At 43.5% G+C, this 13,958-nt stretch overlaps 1 protein-coding gene across 5 annotated transcripts in view; it reads right to left on the bottom strand.

Annotated features, from left to right (window-relative positions):
- Positions 1 to 13,958, bottom strand: part of TTC28 (tetratricopeptide repeat domain 28) — a 159,906-nt gene that overhangs the window by 45,312 nt on the left and 100,636 nt on the right. For all 5 annotated transcript variants that reach the window (XR_004754809.1, XR_004754810.1, XR_004754811.1 and 2 more), the window contains exon 6: positions 3,782 to 4,289. Coding sequence is in view for 2 of the 5 variants with exons in the window: in XM_035340711.1 (XP_035196602.1) it covers positions 3,782 to 4,289 (508 nt within the window). In the remaining 3 variants the exon portion in view is untranslated. The remainder of the gene's footprint in view (positions 1 to 3,781; positions 4,290 to 13,958) is intronic.

The following is a 13,958-nucleotide window of genomic DNA, read 5'->3' as shown; positions in this document are numbered from 1 at the left end:
GCATCTTCACTACATTGCCTCAGTACACTCTAAAGGGAACAAGCTGCAAACTCAAGCCAACTTTGCACCCTGAAAGTCCAGTATAGAGCACTCAAACACTCCCTCATCTCCCAGCATTTTATGCTACTTCTAGGAGGCAGTGTTTACAGACACCATTGTATTCTCTGTTCCATCTTCTGAATTTTACATCATGCCTCTCTGAATTTCCTATTAAGTACTTTACAAAGGTAAATATGATGGAAGACACAACAATGACTGAAAAAGATAGCTAAAATTTAGCAATATGTACTAATCCTATGGGCAGGAATTTAAGAATTTTGACATGTTCCCAAGACCATATTCAATGAAATTAATATAATTCTAATTTTACAAGCTGAATATTGCAGTTTTACCTTAACTGAGGTGCAACACTTCAGAATAAGAATTGATGCATGAACACATTATCCCCTCAAACAGCTCCCATACCTAATATTCCAGGAGAGAGAAACATGTGAAGGTTTTCAGGAGGTTATTCTCGTTTAGGTTTTGGAGGAGTAGTTTCAATACTAAAAAGATCTCTGCAGAAATTCTTAGGTAATTGCTTTTACATTCTTAGTCTTGACATTGATAAATACAGTGTTTGACATTGTGTGTGTGTTTTATTTATTTATTTAATGATGACCTGAAAATTAAAGATTGATCACCCAAGAAAGTATCTTAAATGTTTTGAAGTACACATGCTGAAAAAACAATTTTTTGTTATGAAAAAGTTTCTTCAAGCAGAACCAGAATGTCATCATCTTATTACTGTACTTTTTAGTGAATTTGCTGTGATGATTAAGAAAAACTAACAGTTGTGCTTACCTGAGAATAATCAGCCCTCTGTTTGCACATCCTTAATAGATACTCTTTTCCTTTCCGACATGGCACACCTTAAGATACACACACTTCACAGAAATGCAGAGCTGAGTCTTTGGAGGTACCATAGGTTCAGCCTCTGCCAAGGGTTTATCTGACACACAAAGCTTCTCCCTGTCTATGAATACAACATTGACTTTTACTTTCTCCTACAAGTTACCTGGAGATTTGAAATGATTATCTGTGGAACTAGACTAAATGTTCTATAATACTCTTTACTTGCAAATAAAGCAAGGTTCTAGAGACCAAAATGAAGCATATGTGCCTCTACCTTAATACAGGCAGCCCATCCAACTTTGAGCAGCAAGCACATAAAAGAGAGGCACAGAAGTTCTCTTGTAACTGCAAAAAGATGATAAGCACCTAGGGAGAGACTTAAACAGTGTTTTAATAATAATCTGAAGTGTCCTCTCTGCATCACAACAGGAACTGTTAAGCTCTGCAGAGGCTGAAAAGCCAGCTCTCTACATGGAGCCTTGGCATTTGGAAACACCATCTGCTTTGCAAAGGTTGACAATCTGAGACTTCTGGTTAAACTCCAGATCTCCTTGTTGTGAAGGGCTCAATAACTTGTGAGCTGCCCTCAGTCCATTACCTTCTGCTTACTGAGTCACAGAGTGCATTATATCTCCCCGCAGAGCACTACAGCAGCTGGGCTATGTTATATTCTGTGTCTGTCTTGCTCAGCATTAGATAGTACGCTTAAGAGAGCTTTCCATCTAAATCAGTGAAATGCAAACAGAAAATTCTGTTGCTTCAGCAAAGAGGCCAACTCTAACATTCTGGCTTGGAAACACACGTTTAGATATATTTTTTGCCTGTCAGCATGGTTATTTTGATGAGGTTTTGTTTCGCATGTGGATTAGATGAAAGAGACAATTAAGACTTGACTTTTTAATTGGTACTGGATATATTTTAACAACAGGAATAGACTTTCTCAACAAGAACTGCATGTTCTCTTTTTCCAGTGTAACTTAACTCTGACAGAGGGAACATAGAAAAATAGCCAAATAACAGCTGAAACGTGAGATCCTGTACTCAGAAGCTAGGGAAACTATTCAAATACGAAGTGTAGACTGGCTGAGTCAGCATACCAACCTAAAGTTATGTTTAGGCTTAAATCCAAACAAGTAAAGCTTTCTCTGCTGCAACAAAACATTTTTTTAAACAATTATTTTCTGGGATTGCATGATGAATGTATCATTAAATTCAAAGCTCCTGTAAGACATAATCATATTAAGATGAGCTTTCTAGTCCCAACCTGACTGGGTTTGAGTCAGCAAAACTGTAAGAGAATTAAAAATGCAAGTGAGAACCCATGAAGGCTGAAGAACAAGAGCAAGTCACTTCCTTCTGCAGCAGTGTTTGTTTCATTCTGGGATGAGTTAAAACAACTACCACAGGTTTAGCAGTTCCCTGTAAGTGCTGATATTTATCTCATCTCAGCACTTCTGTACCACTTTTCTGTAATAGTGCTGAGTAACACAAAGCCAGACTACACTGACCATACAGGCACTTAGGAGAAACATCACAGAATGCTCCCTGCCTGGACAATTCAAGGTCCCACTTCTCCATGAGAGCCCTTCTGTCCCTGTCACTGACCAGTGGATCTCACGCAAGTCCACACATCTCCCCAAGACCAGCCCTACAGCTGCAGCAGAGATGTGGGATGTACTTTGTGCTTTGCTAGAGGCATCTACCATTGCTCTTTGAAAAAGCCCTTGCATAAATGTAGGGAAAGCCAGACACAAAGTTTCATCCTCCCTGCTGGGTGCTCTATCACAGTAACAGAAATGCTATCTTTGCAATGCTCAGTGCTCTGTAACGCTAAGCACCCCACAGGCACTTTTGCCTCAAACCTATTTTGCCTCACTCATTTTCCCTAACTCATGTGAAGGAGGAGGTTTGCAACGCTCATCAGAAAGCTAGGACTGTTGCATTTTCTCCAGTTCTGCTTATCTTCTTCGTTCAGCTCTTGAAGAGCCAGCTATTATGAGAAATTAAGTAATTCATCAAGCCTTTTTCAATTACCTGCCATTGATAGCATCAGAGTACAATTAGCATCTACAAATGAACCAAGTGCCAACTGCCAGGCAGAAACAGAAGCTAATTTACAGCATGGGGCAGCCTGCAAGAGCTGAGATTCAGGGGCTGCCAGCAAACATTTATTTTGTTATACCAGCAACAGCCCTGTTCTGCCCCTCCCTGCACAGCTGCATATACGCAGCTGAGTTGTGCAGCCAGAACACATCCTAACAGCAGCTGCAATGACAGCACTGCAGACTCCCACATCTCACGGCCAGAGATGCAAACACATCTTTGTTTGCTTCCACATCCGGCACTGTGAAAGAGGAGAAGTGGACTTCACTTTGATTTTTGTAATTCAGTCCTTCTCAGCCTGCCAGTAGGATGTCCATGTCTCTCCTTAGATGAACATATGGCTCCTACATTCTATTACTTTAGTGTGTACATTTTGAACACAAACTTAGTTAGGATTTGATCCACGTGTCTCCCAAATTACAAGGCAGCAAGCTGACAAGCTCCCGAAGTAATGGCCAGGTAATAAGCCACATCATTTCTTGCCTTAGTGCAAGACTTCTTACATTTCTTTCTGACACCTGAATAGCTCTTCAAATGTACTGTACCTTCTCATCTGCCTTCTGCTGTGACCTTGGGCTTTCTGCTCCCTTCTGAGCAGGTGAGTAATTGAACGTGGAAACATTACATTGGCACACAATATGTCAAATGCCTGTTTATTTTATGAAGATAGTCTGGCAGAATTGGGATAACTAAAGATAGCACACAGTAAGCCTCCGGGATCCTGGTAGCAGCTCCGATAGTCAGTGCATTTCCTGAGAAATTCTGCTCCACTTCAGGGCCTTACCTAAATTGGAGGAGGCTCTGCCTTCAGCAGCTCGGTCCTGCAGACTCTCAGCGATGTGCAACTGTTCTTCATGGTACTGCTTAGCTCTCTCCAGGTCCTGCATACATCTAGCTGCATGGCCCAAGCCAGCATAAGCTCGCATCTCAATGGCTTTCTCAGCCAGCTCCTGGGCCAACTCCAGCACATAGTTGTGGTAGGACATGGCTTTGTCGAAGTTTCTCCGGTAGTGGTAAGCACTGCCGAGGTTGCTGTAGGCTCGGGCTTCTTCCCGCTTGTTCCCCAGCTCCTTGGCGATCTTAAGATGTTGTTCATGGCATTGCACTGCATTTTCAAAATCCCCCATTGCAATGTACACTGCTCCCATATTTCCCAGCTCCCGTGCCTCAGAGAGCTCATCTTTGGACTGCTTTGCAAGGAGGACACACTGCTTGTGGCTAGCCAGTGCATTTGGGTAGTCCCCAATGGCTGTGTACACATGGCCCAGACTGCTCAGTGCTGAGGACGCTGCCTGCAGGGATAAGAGAGAAAAAGTAAATACAAGATCTCATGGAAACAAGTCAGATGGCCTCAGTCCCAGCAATCACAGCCACAAAAGGCCATTCTGGAAAGAACGTGACTGCCAGCTTGAAAACTTGCAATCTTGCAGTTCTACACCACTCAGGGCAGCTCAGGTGGAGGCAGCAGGAATGTGGTTGACTCAGGAGAGCAGTGCTAAGATTATCTCTTTTCTCTGAAGCACACAGCATGTCTGTATGTGGTAGAAGGGAAGGATAGGACTGCAAAGATGCAGAGACCACTGAGGAAACAAATAAAGCAATAGCTGCAGAAAACTGCACTCTACCAGGAACCAAGATGGACCAGCCTGAGCTGTCTCACAGAGCAACACTTCCCCTGAAGGCAGCCACACCTAAGTCACCTCTCATAACTACTATAACATCTACATCGAGTCCTACTAACTTTGCAAACAATCCTGTGTATAGCAGCATTTGAGACAGCAGACAAGTAATGATATTCACCTGCAGAGAACATCACAGACGAATGCTTGCCCTGTTCCACCCTCCACCCAGTAAGCTCATGGCAGAATCCTCAGACCCTGCAGGCACTGGTGCCAAAGAGACCATCCACAGAGACCACCAGCAGCATGCGTAACATGACATAACCATGCAGTATGCGGAGCCATCATGCGGTCTCTTCAGTCTCTTCTGTCCAGGGTCAACAGCCACTGAATACCTCTGCTGGAAAACTCACACACCTGCAGCCAGCACTCAGCAGAGAGCAGGGAGATGCCTCTGTTGCTTATCTTGCAAAACCAGTAGGCCAGCATGCACTCACAAGCATCTTCACATACTTCTGTTTGGCCAATCACACCATGTTTACAAGAGCACAGTCTTCACTGTGTAGCATCAAGATCCTTGTATCACAGCATCGTTTGTTATTGAGCCCCCAAGAATCTTGGGACTGCAGCAAAGACAACAGGATTTCAGCAGCTGTACTCCCTGTCCCCTGGGAATACCGTAAATAGTTATTTGAAAACCTGAGTTCTTACCACAGAGAAACAAGACAAATTGTTTGAGGATCAGATTATTTTGCCTACTGTATCTACCAGGACACAGGATTGCCTTCCACCTGGCAAAGCCAGAGTATATATATACACCTGGACAACAGGGCAAAGAGCCAAAAGCAGAGCTTCTGCTCAGTGCATACCTGCTTCCTCAGCATGGCTGTTCACTCCAAAGCTCTGATCCTGAGTACTCCATGGTCCCCTGCATATGCATTTCTTTTGCTACCCAGCCGCTGCTGCAACCCATTTACACAACAGCCATCTTTTCAGAAGGATACAGTCAAAGTGAGACCGAACAGAGATCTGTCTCAGCTCACCCTAGCACCAGATCTCTGGAAAGATCCAGTCCACCCTTCCACCTCAGATGTAGCTACAGCTACTTTGGCTTGGATTGCCCTCCACTGCTTTTAGTTCAAGGAGCAAGCATGCTTCAATGTTCTGGGTGTAATACCCCTAGTCATGAAATCAAAAGCTCTCCCATGAAAAGGGACTCCGTGTAGTGAGTGCAAGGGGTGCAACTGAAAGCACCCCCCAGGTCATGCCAACCAGCTATCTGCAACCTGAACACCAAAGAACTGGAGAGAGGCTTCAGCACAGTACCACTGATAAGGACACCAGCCTAATTCCAGGGGAGCACAAGGCAAGCTGTAAAAAATGAGTGTCTTGTTCTGTAAACATAAGACATGAATCAGGCCATAGCTTCTCAGAAGTGCACAGGCAGCAAGAAGTTCTGAAGGGCTAGACTCACCTAAGACTTTGTAGATTCACACATGTAGACACCTTGCAGAGCAACACACACCCTGCTGCAGAGAACAAACTGCTAGGCCACTTGGGACAAAATTAAATCCCAGCACAATGCAACCCTAAGCAGAGCTGACTCAGCAACCTCAATTAATTCTGGAAGACAGGCCACCACCACCAGTAGCACTTCTGATGTAACTGGGAAAAGACTGGAAATGCCTTTCTGGAAACACACAAGTCAAACTGTTCTCTGCTGGTGCTGCTTAAAAAAGGGGATGTTTACATATGCAAACTGCTAGACAAGCTATGGCAAAGAGCCATCTAGACAGAGATTCAGATGATGTTAACATCTTACAGCTAGGGAAAAGAGGCATAAATGGAAAGCAGGAGATCTCAGACTTTCTGTGCACAAGACAAACTTGCCAGATACCAAGATTGCTCATATTGTACACATGAATCTTTTCATGCACACAGATGCAGAAAGGCTACCTCTACCCTCTGATATGGCATTCCCACCCATGCTACCCATGTGTTACGTTCTGTGGCAGTCTGAGTTGCTAACTGATCCAAGTGCTCTGAAAGATGTACTTCTCAATCATCTTGGAACCTGCACGAACAGAGCCTATGGCACTTTCAGCTTCCCATGGGCTGGCTGCAGCATCTCTTCTCCAGCAAGATAAATATCAGTACTCTCTAAATACTCTCAGGGGCAATCACTGGAACAACTGCATAGTTTGACATTAAAGCAGCGTTTGGGAGCAATTTGGTGATTACATCTGCTGAGGATACTAATGACTCACTTCAGGGGGTTAGTAATACAACTCAAGAAGATAAATTCATCACTGCATACTTAATAAAATCTTCCATGTAACAGCATCCACTGGGAACTCTATGTGGCTCACACATCGGGCCAACAAGGTAGAGATATTCCCATATGCACTGGCATAAGCATCAATATGTTGTGGTGGATACAAGGTTGGCACTGGTTGTGCATATGCAAAATCAGCTGTGCTAGCATGAATTTTTGATTGGTAGCAGGATGATGGGAAACTACAGCTTCATACCGGGGGGCTGTGCATCAGCAAACAAAGAAAATCAATGTTTTATGTATCTGACAAAGACAAATTTTACAGTGGGGGTTGCTTACACCTTCAATTTTGCAATTTATCACTTTAATAGAAAGCAGATTCTTCTGCTGCTAAGCTGAGGTACAGAATGGAGTTCTGAAAAGGGTTTCAAATTGTTCTCTTTTCCTGGAGGCAGCAGACAGCTTAGGTTTTTCAGCGGAATAACATGAAGAGTCTGATGTTAAGCAGATGTACATCACAGAATGACAATTAATAGGGACCTGGTAACTGAGAGAGATGTCTTTCTTAGATATTTCACCCATGCCAGAGAATGGTCATTTCCCAATTATGTTATATTAAAACAACTATTTGACTGATTGCACAGCCTCCTTATATGAGAACATTACATAATAATTCTAAAATGGGCAAGGTGAAAATGCTCTGCCTGGTATCCCACTACATGGAAGCCCTAATCCCCAAATATGGACACCAATCAGGGCTGATCAGAGACTGAGCTTTCACAGCTGAGGTGGGGAAATGCACAGTATGGACCAAGCACTTGTGATATACAGAAGCCTGACTGCAACACTCACCCTGCCTATGGCAGGGGGGTTGCAACTAGGTGATCCTTGAGGTCCCTTCCAACCCAGACCATTATGTGATTCTATATTGAGCTCATGCTTTTGTTAGAGTAGGGATTCACACGAGTTGCATTTGGCTGTGGAGATCAGCAACAGATGACCTTGGGAACAGCCTGGTCTTTGTGCTGTTCTAGGTCTTTAGAAAGAACATCACCCCTTTTTTGAACTGTAGCCTTTCCAGCTGATGGGTTTAACCAATATTATGAATTTACAAGCACAGGAATGTGAACATATACTCTGTGTTTGCAGCTGATATTGGCCTGTAGGGACAAAAAGCCTTAACCAGTTTCTATTGTTCCAGTTTACACCATTCCTGACAAGCCAGGCTTGGGTCCCGAGGTAGAGAGGTACTAAAACATATGTTGTAAGAGACACTGGGACTGTATGTAGTCAAGAGAAAGAAATGGATGTGAACTGACCTAATGTGGATATGAAGCTGACATATGACAGAAACCTTTTCTCTGCTGGATGTACAAAGGTTGATTAATAGTAATATAACACTGTGTAAGCATTTAAGCTCTTTCTGCATGTAAGCATGTACATTCTGTTTGTTTTATAGCTATCGACTGTGCCAGTGCTGTGCACACAGGCAGGACAGTAGCCTAGCAGGGAATTAATACTATCAGGACTTAACAAAATGATCCAGTGCCTGTAAATTGCATTTTATCTCCAATTCTATTAAGCCCCTTTATTATTTGATCAGAACCCACCAGTATTCCACAAGTAGCTCTGGAGATAAGTGATTGTGTACTAGTGCAAAATTCACACCCAAATACAGTAGGTGCCCCATCAACATTCAAAGTCACCCTTCCCTCCTCCCTCAAAAGTGAGGTTTGTGTGTCTGTACCTCATCCAGCATTTTCTTTGTATGGCATGCTTTGAAAACAAAGAGCAAGCAGCCGGTAATATTCTCTTCCTGTATATTATCTGTACACAGAAAGAAGGAATGGCTTTGCTTTCAGGTAATTATTGCCTGGAAAACAAAACAAAAACCCACATTGGAATCAATAACCCTGTCAAATCCAGTTTATTTATAGGAGGTTTCTGTCTTTTACACAGAAACTGCCATTTTCAGTGAGACTCTCTTTAAAAAAATGTATTTCATTCTTATAACTGCAGGTCTAGGCACTGCAGCAAACTGAACATCAATGAACAGAAGCAATGCTGCAGAAACCAGTTATTAATAGTATTGCACAGAAAAGGGAATGCAGTCCTTTTTACTTCTTCCCACTACACCACAAGCAAAGGCTTAACACCTCCATCATTCTTGGATGAAATCACTCAGACACACAAGATGTGCAGCTGAGCTCCCTGGCACTGACCCTGTATGCTCCTCTTCCTGCACAGGATCCTCCAGGCAAAGCATCTCTGCACAGTCCTTCTGGAGCAGGGTCCAATCCTAATGTTACTCTTGCTCATAAAGCTGTATATCATTTAACTGGGAAACTTAATATGGGAAAGCCTTGGCTGAGGTGGGCCTTCTGAAAAACCAAGAAGTGCTGATCCCCGAGTTGTGGATCTGGACCAGGTTTCCACATCATTTCTTGTACCATAATCAGGGTACAGGCCACAGTAGAGTACTAGGTTTTGCAGATACTGTGAGAAGTAATTAAAAACAGAAGGCTGCATTTCTTTCAGCTAAAATCCATGTAGTGTGAAGGTCAAGTAGGGACATTTAAAGGAGATCCTCAGGAAGTATTACATTTCCCTTTTGAGTCACAAGTCCAGACAAAACAAAGCATGTGGCTTTCAGTGCATTCGCAAATTTCCTGTTCTGTTCAGATTTCCTTTCATTCTGCTTTCACATGCAGCCTCACATTTGAACTCGACAGACAAATCCGTATTGAATCCAGTCAAGCTGACCTACTCTAACGAGCTGCTAAAAACAAAGGGAAAGGCAATGAATTTATGCTTTCTTATACAAATCCAACTATTCAATGGTCAAGTATTATGGTGTTCACATCACTGAACTCACCCTCTCACTTAGGCAGGTTTTTCAGTCTAAGATTTGATGCAACACTAATGCCCTGGAAGACCCAGAATCTTCAGATGAACTCAAATAGAAAGCATTTTCCCAACAGCTAGTACTCAACTCTTCTTTGTTGCAGCTAAGAATCTGGTTCTGATATGGAGTGAGAAAGCTTTCCTCCAAGAAAGCAAGCTTTCCTCCAAGGTATGTGAGAATTCACCCCAGATTCCTAATAAAACAAGACTACCAGCTGCAACAGGTAGTTTCAGCCTGCAAGAGGCTGAAATCAATGAGGCAAAGGCAAACACTGCACTTTTTAATGAGGGTTTCAAGTCTGGAACCTATACGTACATCACGATCAGATTTTGAGTCCCAGTGGTTAATCAGAGGCCTCTCAAGGACCAGCTGTTTGAAGTGGAAGCATATATGGGAACTATATGGACTGGAAAGACTACACCTGTAATTTTGTAAGCTCAACAACAGAGCCAAACATGTGGGCCAGGCAAAGACTGAACTTCAGTGAACTGAACAATGCTGCAAAAAGTGTTCAGGAAAACATATAATCATTCTGCAGACTGAGTCAAATCTCTCACAAGTTCTCATTAAGCTGAAATCACAACACCTGTGGAACTTGAGACTTCAAGGGCAGCAGGTGTAAAAATAAAACCTCTGTCCTGTTAGGAAATCTGGAGAACCAATTTGCCTCACTCCCAGCTAACTGTGTACTGGCTTCTTCTCATTCCTTCCTCAGCAGCCTGCCCTACCCTCTGGCTCAGCTGTGCCCTCCTGGCACGTGGGCAATATGAAGGTTTCAGTTCAATAAATCACCCCAGTACTAAATCAGCAATTATTCTGACACCTGCTCAGGCAGGTTTTTTTTCCCCCATTAGTAATGAAAATGCATATTTAAACTGGCTTGAGATCAGGAAGAATGCCCTGTGATGCTGAACTTCATCACGGATTCAGATCAGACAACAACTTTCAAAGAAAACACAACCCTTTCCTTTTGAAAATATCCCATCTGTGAACTGAAAAGGCTTGATCTTTTTACCAATTTCTGACTTCTGTGTGCAATTTTCCACTGAGTTCCTAGAAACTGATGCTGGTCTCTCACTCCTTCAAAGAGGGACTGGGAGCAGTCTTTCACTTGAGCAAGTAGCAGCCTGACCAACCACTCTGTTGTTTGTAAACCCTGTGTAGAACGTCATGGGATTTTGAAAGCTGTTTCTCACACAGAGGTTGAACCAAAGAACAGCTTGCTTCAATTTCTTGAAAGCACAAAGGTCCTTTAAAATATCCCAGAGAAAGACAGAAAGCATAGTGGAGAAAAGAGTGAAGAGGTAATCCCATGCATTAAAAATGTTTATGGATGGAGATGTACCACCATCACACATTCCTCATCTTGACGCTTGACCTTTATGATAAGAAACATTTTTTTTCCTTTTTTTTTTTTTTTTTTTTTTTTTTTAAAAACACAAAAATAGGAGGACACTCCTGCAAAGTTACCACCTCTGCAATACATATATAAAGCACTTACGCAATGGGATGTGGTCTCTTGATGTTTCTGGGATATCAGTAACAAAGACACTAATTTCTTGGTAAAAGAATCTCTTATGGAGTTTCCAAATGCTTCCTCTGAAAAAAAGCTTAAGAAGTAAAAGCTAATTGCTGCCTAATACAGTAGCAGTGGTCACACCCTAAAGTCGCCATTTTTACACTTCTATTAGCAGTGCCTGCATTAACCACTAATATAGATCAGCCGTTAGCAAAGCCCATCTCAGTCTGTCCCTTACTTCTGGAACTCCAGTCAGATGCGATGAAGCTGTAAGGAACAACGTATATTCTCCTCTTAGCCTTTCCTGAACACATGCACCCTTTGCAGCCACAGATGTCTTCTGGGGCCTGGCACATACCAGGATGCCAGCTGTGCCTGCCCTGAAGGGAAAAGACAGACCCCTGCATGCTCGAAAAACACAATGCATGACCTCTTCTTCCTCAGAGACCAAGCAGCTGTAATGGGACCTCAAGGACATTGTTGGAAAAGTGACTCTGAAGTGACTCAGCATGTTTCAGGTAGACTTGCGGTGACAGACTTGGGCAACAAGAGAGCAACAGGAAGAGGCTCCTACTGACTCCACAAGGACGTGGCACTGACTCCACGTGCTGGCTTCTCACAGCCCTGCTGGAGACGTAAGGCAGCGGCACTACAGTGAGGAAAAGCTGCACTCACTATTGGGCTTGAGCTCTGCTCCAGCTTCATCTATCTCAGTGCCAGGCTGCAATAGTACAAACCTGGTGATGTCTACCACCCCTAAAAGGACTCCAGATTCCTGACAAGGAGGAGAACCTGGCCCCACAACTAACCAGCTGCACGTTCCACTGAGCTCACTCCACACTGACAAGCCCTATGATGGCTCCTCCAGAGAAGAATGGTTGCACAGACCCACACTTCCAGCCAAAACTACAGCACAACTGCAAGCACAGGGACCCTTGCAACCAAAGCACAAACAGTTGTAATTTCATCTCTGCGGCTGCCAGCACAGTCCAAACACAGAAACCATCCTAGGCCAGAAAAGGGTGCAGACAGTCTGCCATGGAGACATCCCCCACTTCAGGCAAGCTCTCACACCATTCGGTCAGAAGGAAGTTCAGCTGGGGCAGACACACCGGTTCACACATGGGGCAGAGCTGGTACACCCTGACATGTTTGCTTGGAACTGTTCAGCTCACAGCAGCAAAAGTGACTGATTTATGGCACAAGCAGAATCTGCATGACAATCTCAGAGCACTGAAGACAAGGATGAAGACAGAGTCTCTCCTAAGGACGGCTGTGCCACTTCTAACTCAGATTGCACTCTTACCTAACTCAGCAAAATATATATTTCTAAAATGATGGGAAAGGAACATGAAAAAAATATTCTTTTATCCTGTACCATAATACACACACACGCCGGTTGCTCAAAGGAAAGATTAAATACAGCTTTGCTATTTAGTAAAGATGGGGCTTCTATAGACAAAGCACAACAGGAAGGACACCTGGAAAACATTTTGATCTCTTCAGGAAGAGACAGAAAGTCCTGGCTTTACAGACTTTATAGATTTCAGTAGAAAGAAGTGATCGATCTTTCCTACTCCATCTCCAATAAGAAAGTGAAATTTGATCTTTGACCTGCACAGTCTGACAGTAAGTAGCTGTAGTTTACAAAATGTAGGAAGCTTTACGCTGAGTTACACTGCTGGCTCAGACATGCTTTAAAGGGGACTGGAAAAAGCTACTAGAATTTCAAACCTTAATAACCACCAGCAGCTGAGCTGCACACAAAGGATGTTCAGACAGTTGCAAAATCTGCAAATTCCCAACCGAATACAGACACAGATCATGTCTGTAACAGCCATCATATTTCACTAACACTGTTCTCTCAGAGACTTAACACATCTCTGTCACACAGCAGCCTGTTATTCCTGACAACCTTCCATCATAACAATCCTCTGATGCCAGGAAAGGCCTCTAGTCTCAGTAAGATCCCTGGCAATGCTCTCACTGCAGTAGAAAGTGTAGCACCTAACCAGCTTCTTGAGTCTCCCAGATTTTTTAAATCTCCTTTGAGCAGCTGGCTATGCTGTGTTTAATGCACCCCAAATGCAGTTTGCCCTCTTAGATGCCAGGGCACACTGCAGCTCATGTTGAGCCAGCTCTCAGCCAGCACCCCCAGATCCCCTCTCAGCCTGTGCCTGTGTCCAGCAGTGTTCCCTCCAAGTCGTAGCACCCAGCATTTACCTTTGTTGAATTTCATGCCATTGCTGATTGTCCAATGCTCCAACAGAGCAGAATGCATCTGAACTTCCACAGCAGTTCTCTGGGAAGTCTTCTTAAAATCTTAGATGGATTTTAAGTCAATATAACTTGCAAATCAAAGGAGGCAGCTTTGGCTCCTAGCACAGCACCTCCTTTTCCTCTACACAGCAATAGTTCTAAAAAAATGTCTTGTGACAGTAAAAGCTACTCATTGAGTCTGGTTACTGAGCATACACACCTGCTGCAGATGATTGTCAGAGCCACATGTTAATGAACATACCAAGTGCAGCAGCCAGCAGCCATAGAAACAAATGGCTAGTAAAAGGAGGACACTGAACCCCAGCCAGTTCTGCACCTACTCCTTCCAGAAATAGCTGCTTCTAGAGGGGAGGTGGGGGGAAC

Source organism: Oxyura jamaicensis, chromosome 15 (genome assembly GCF_011077185.1).
Source record: "Oxyura jamaicensis isolate SHBP4307 breed ruddy duck chromosome 15, BPBGC_Ojam_1.0, whole genome shotgun sequence".
In the NCBI taxonomy this organism is placed as follows: domain Eukaryota; kingdom Metazoa; phylum Chordata; class Aves; order Anseriformes; family Anatidae; genus Oxyura; species Oxyura jamaicensis.
This window is presented reverse-complemented; position numbering and strand designations above follow the sequence as displayed.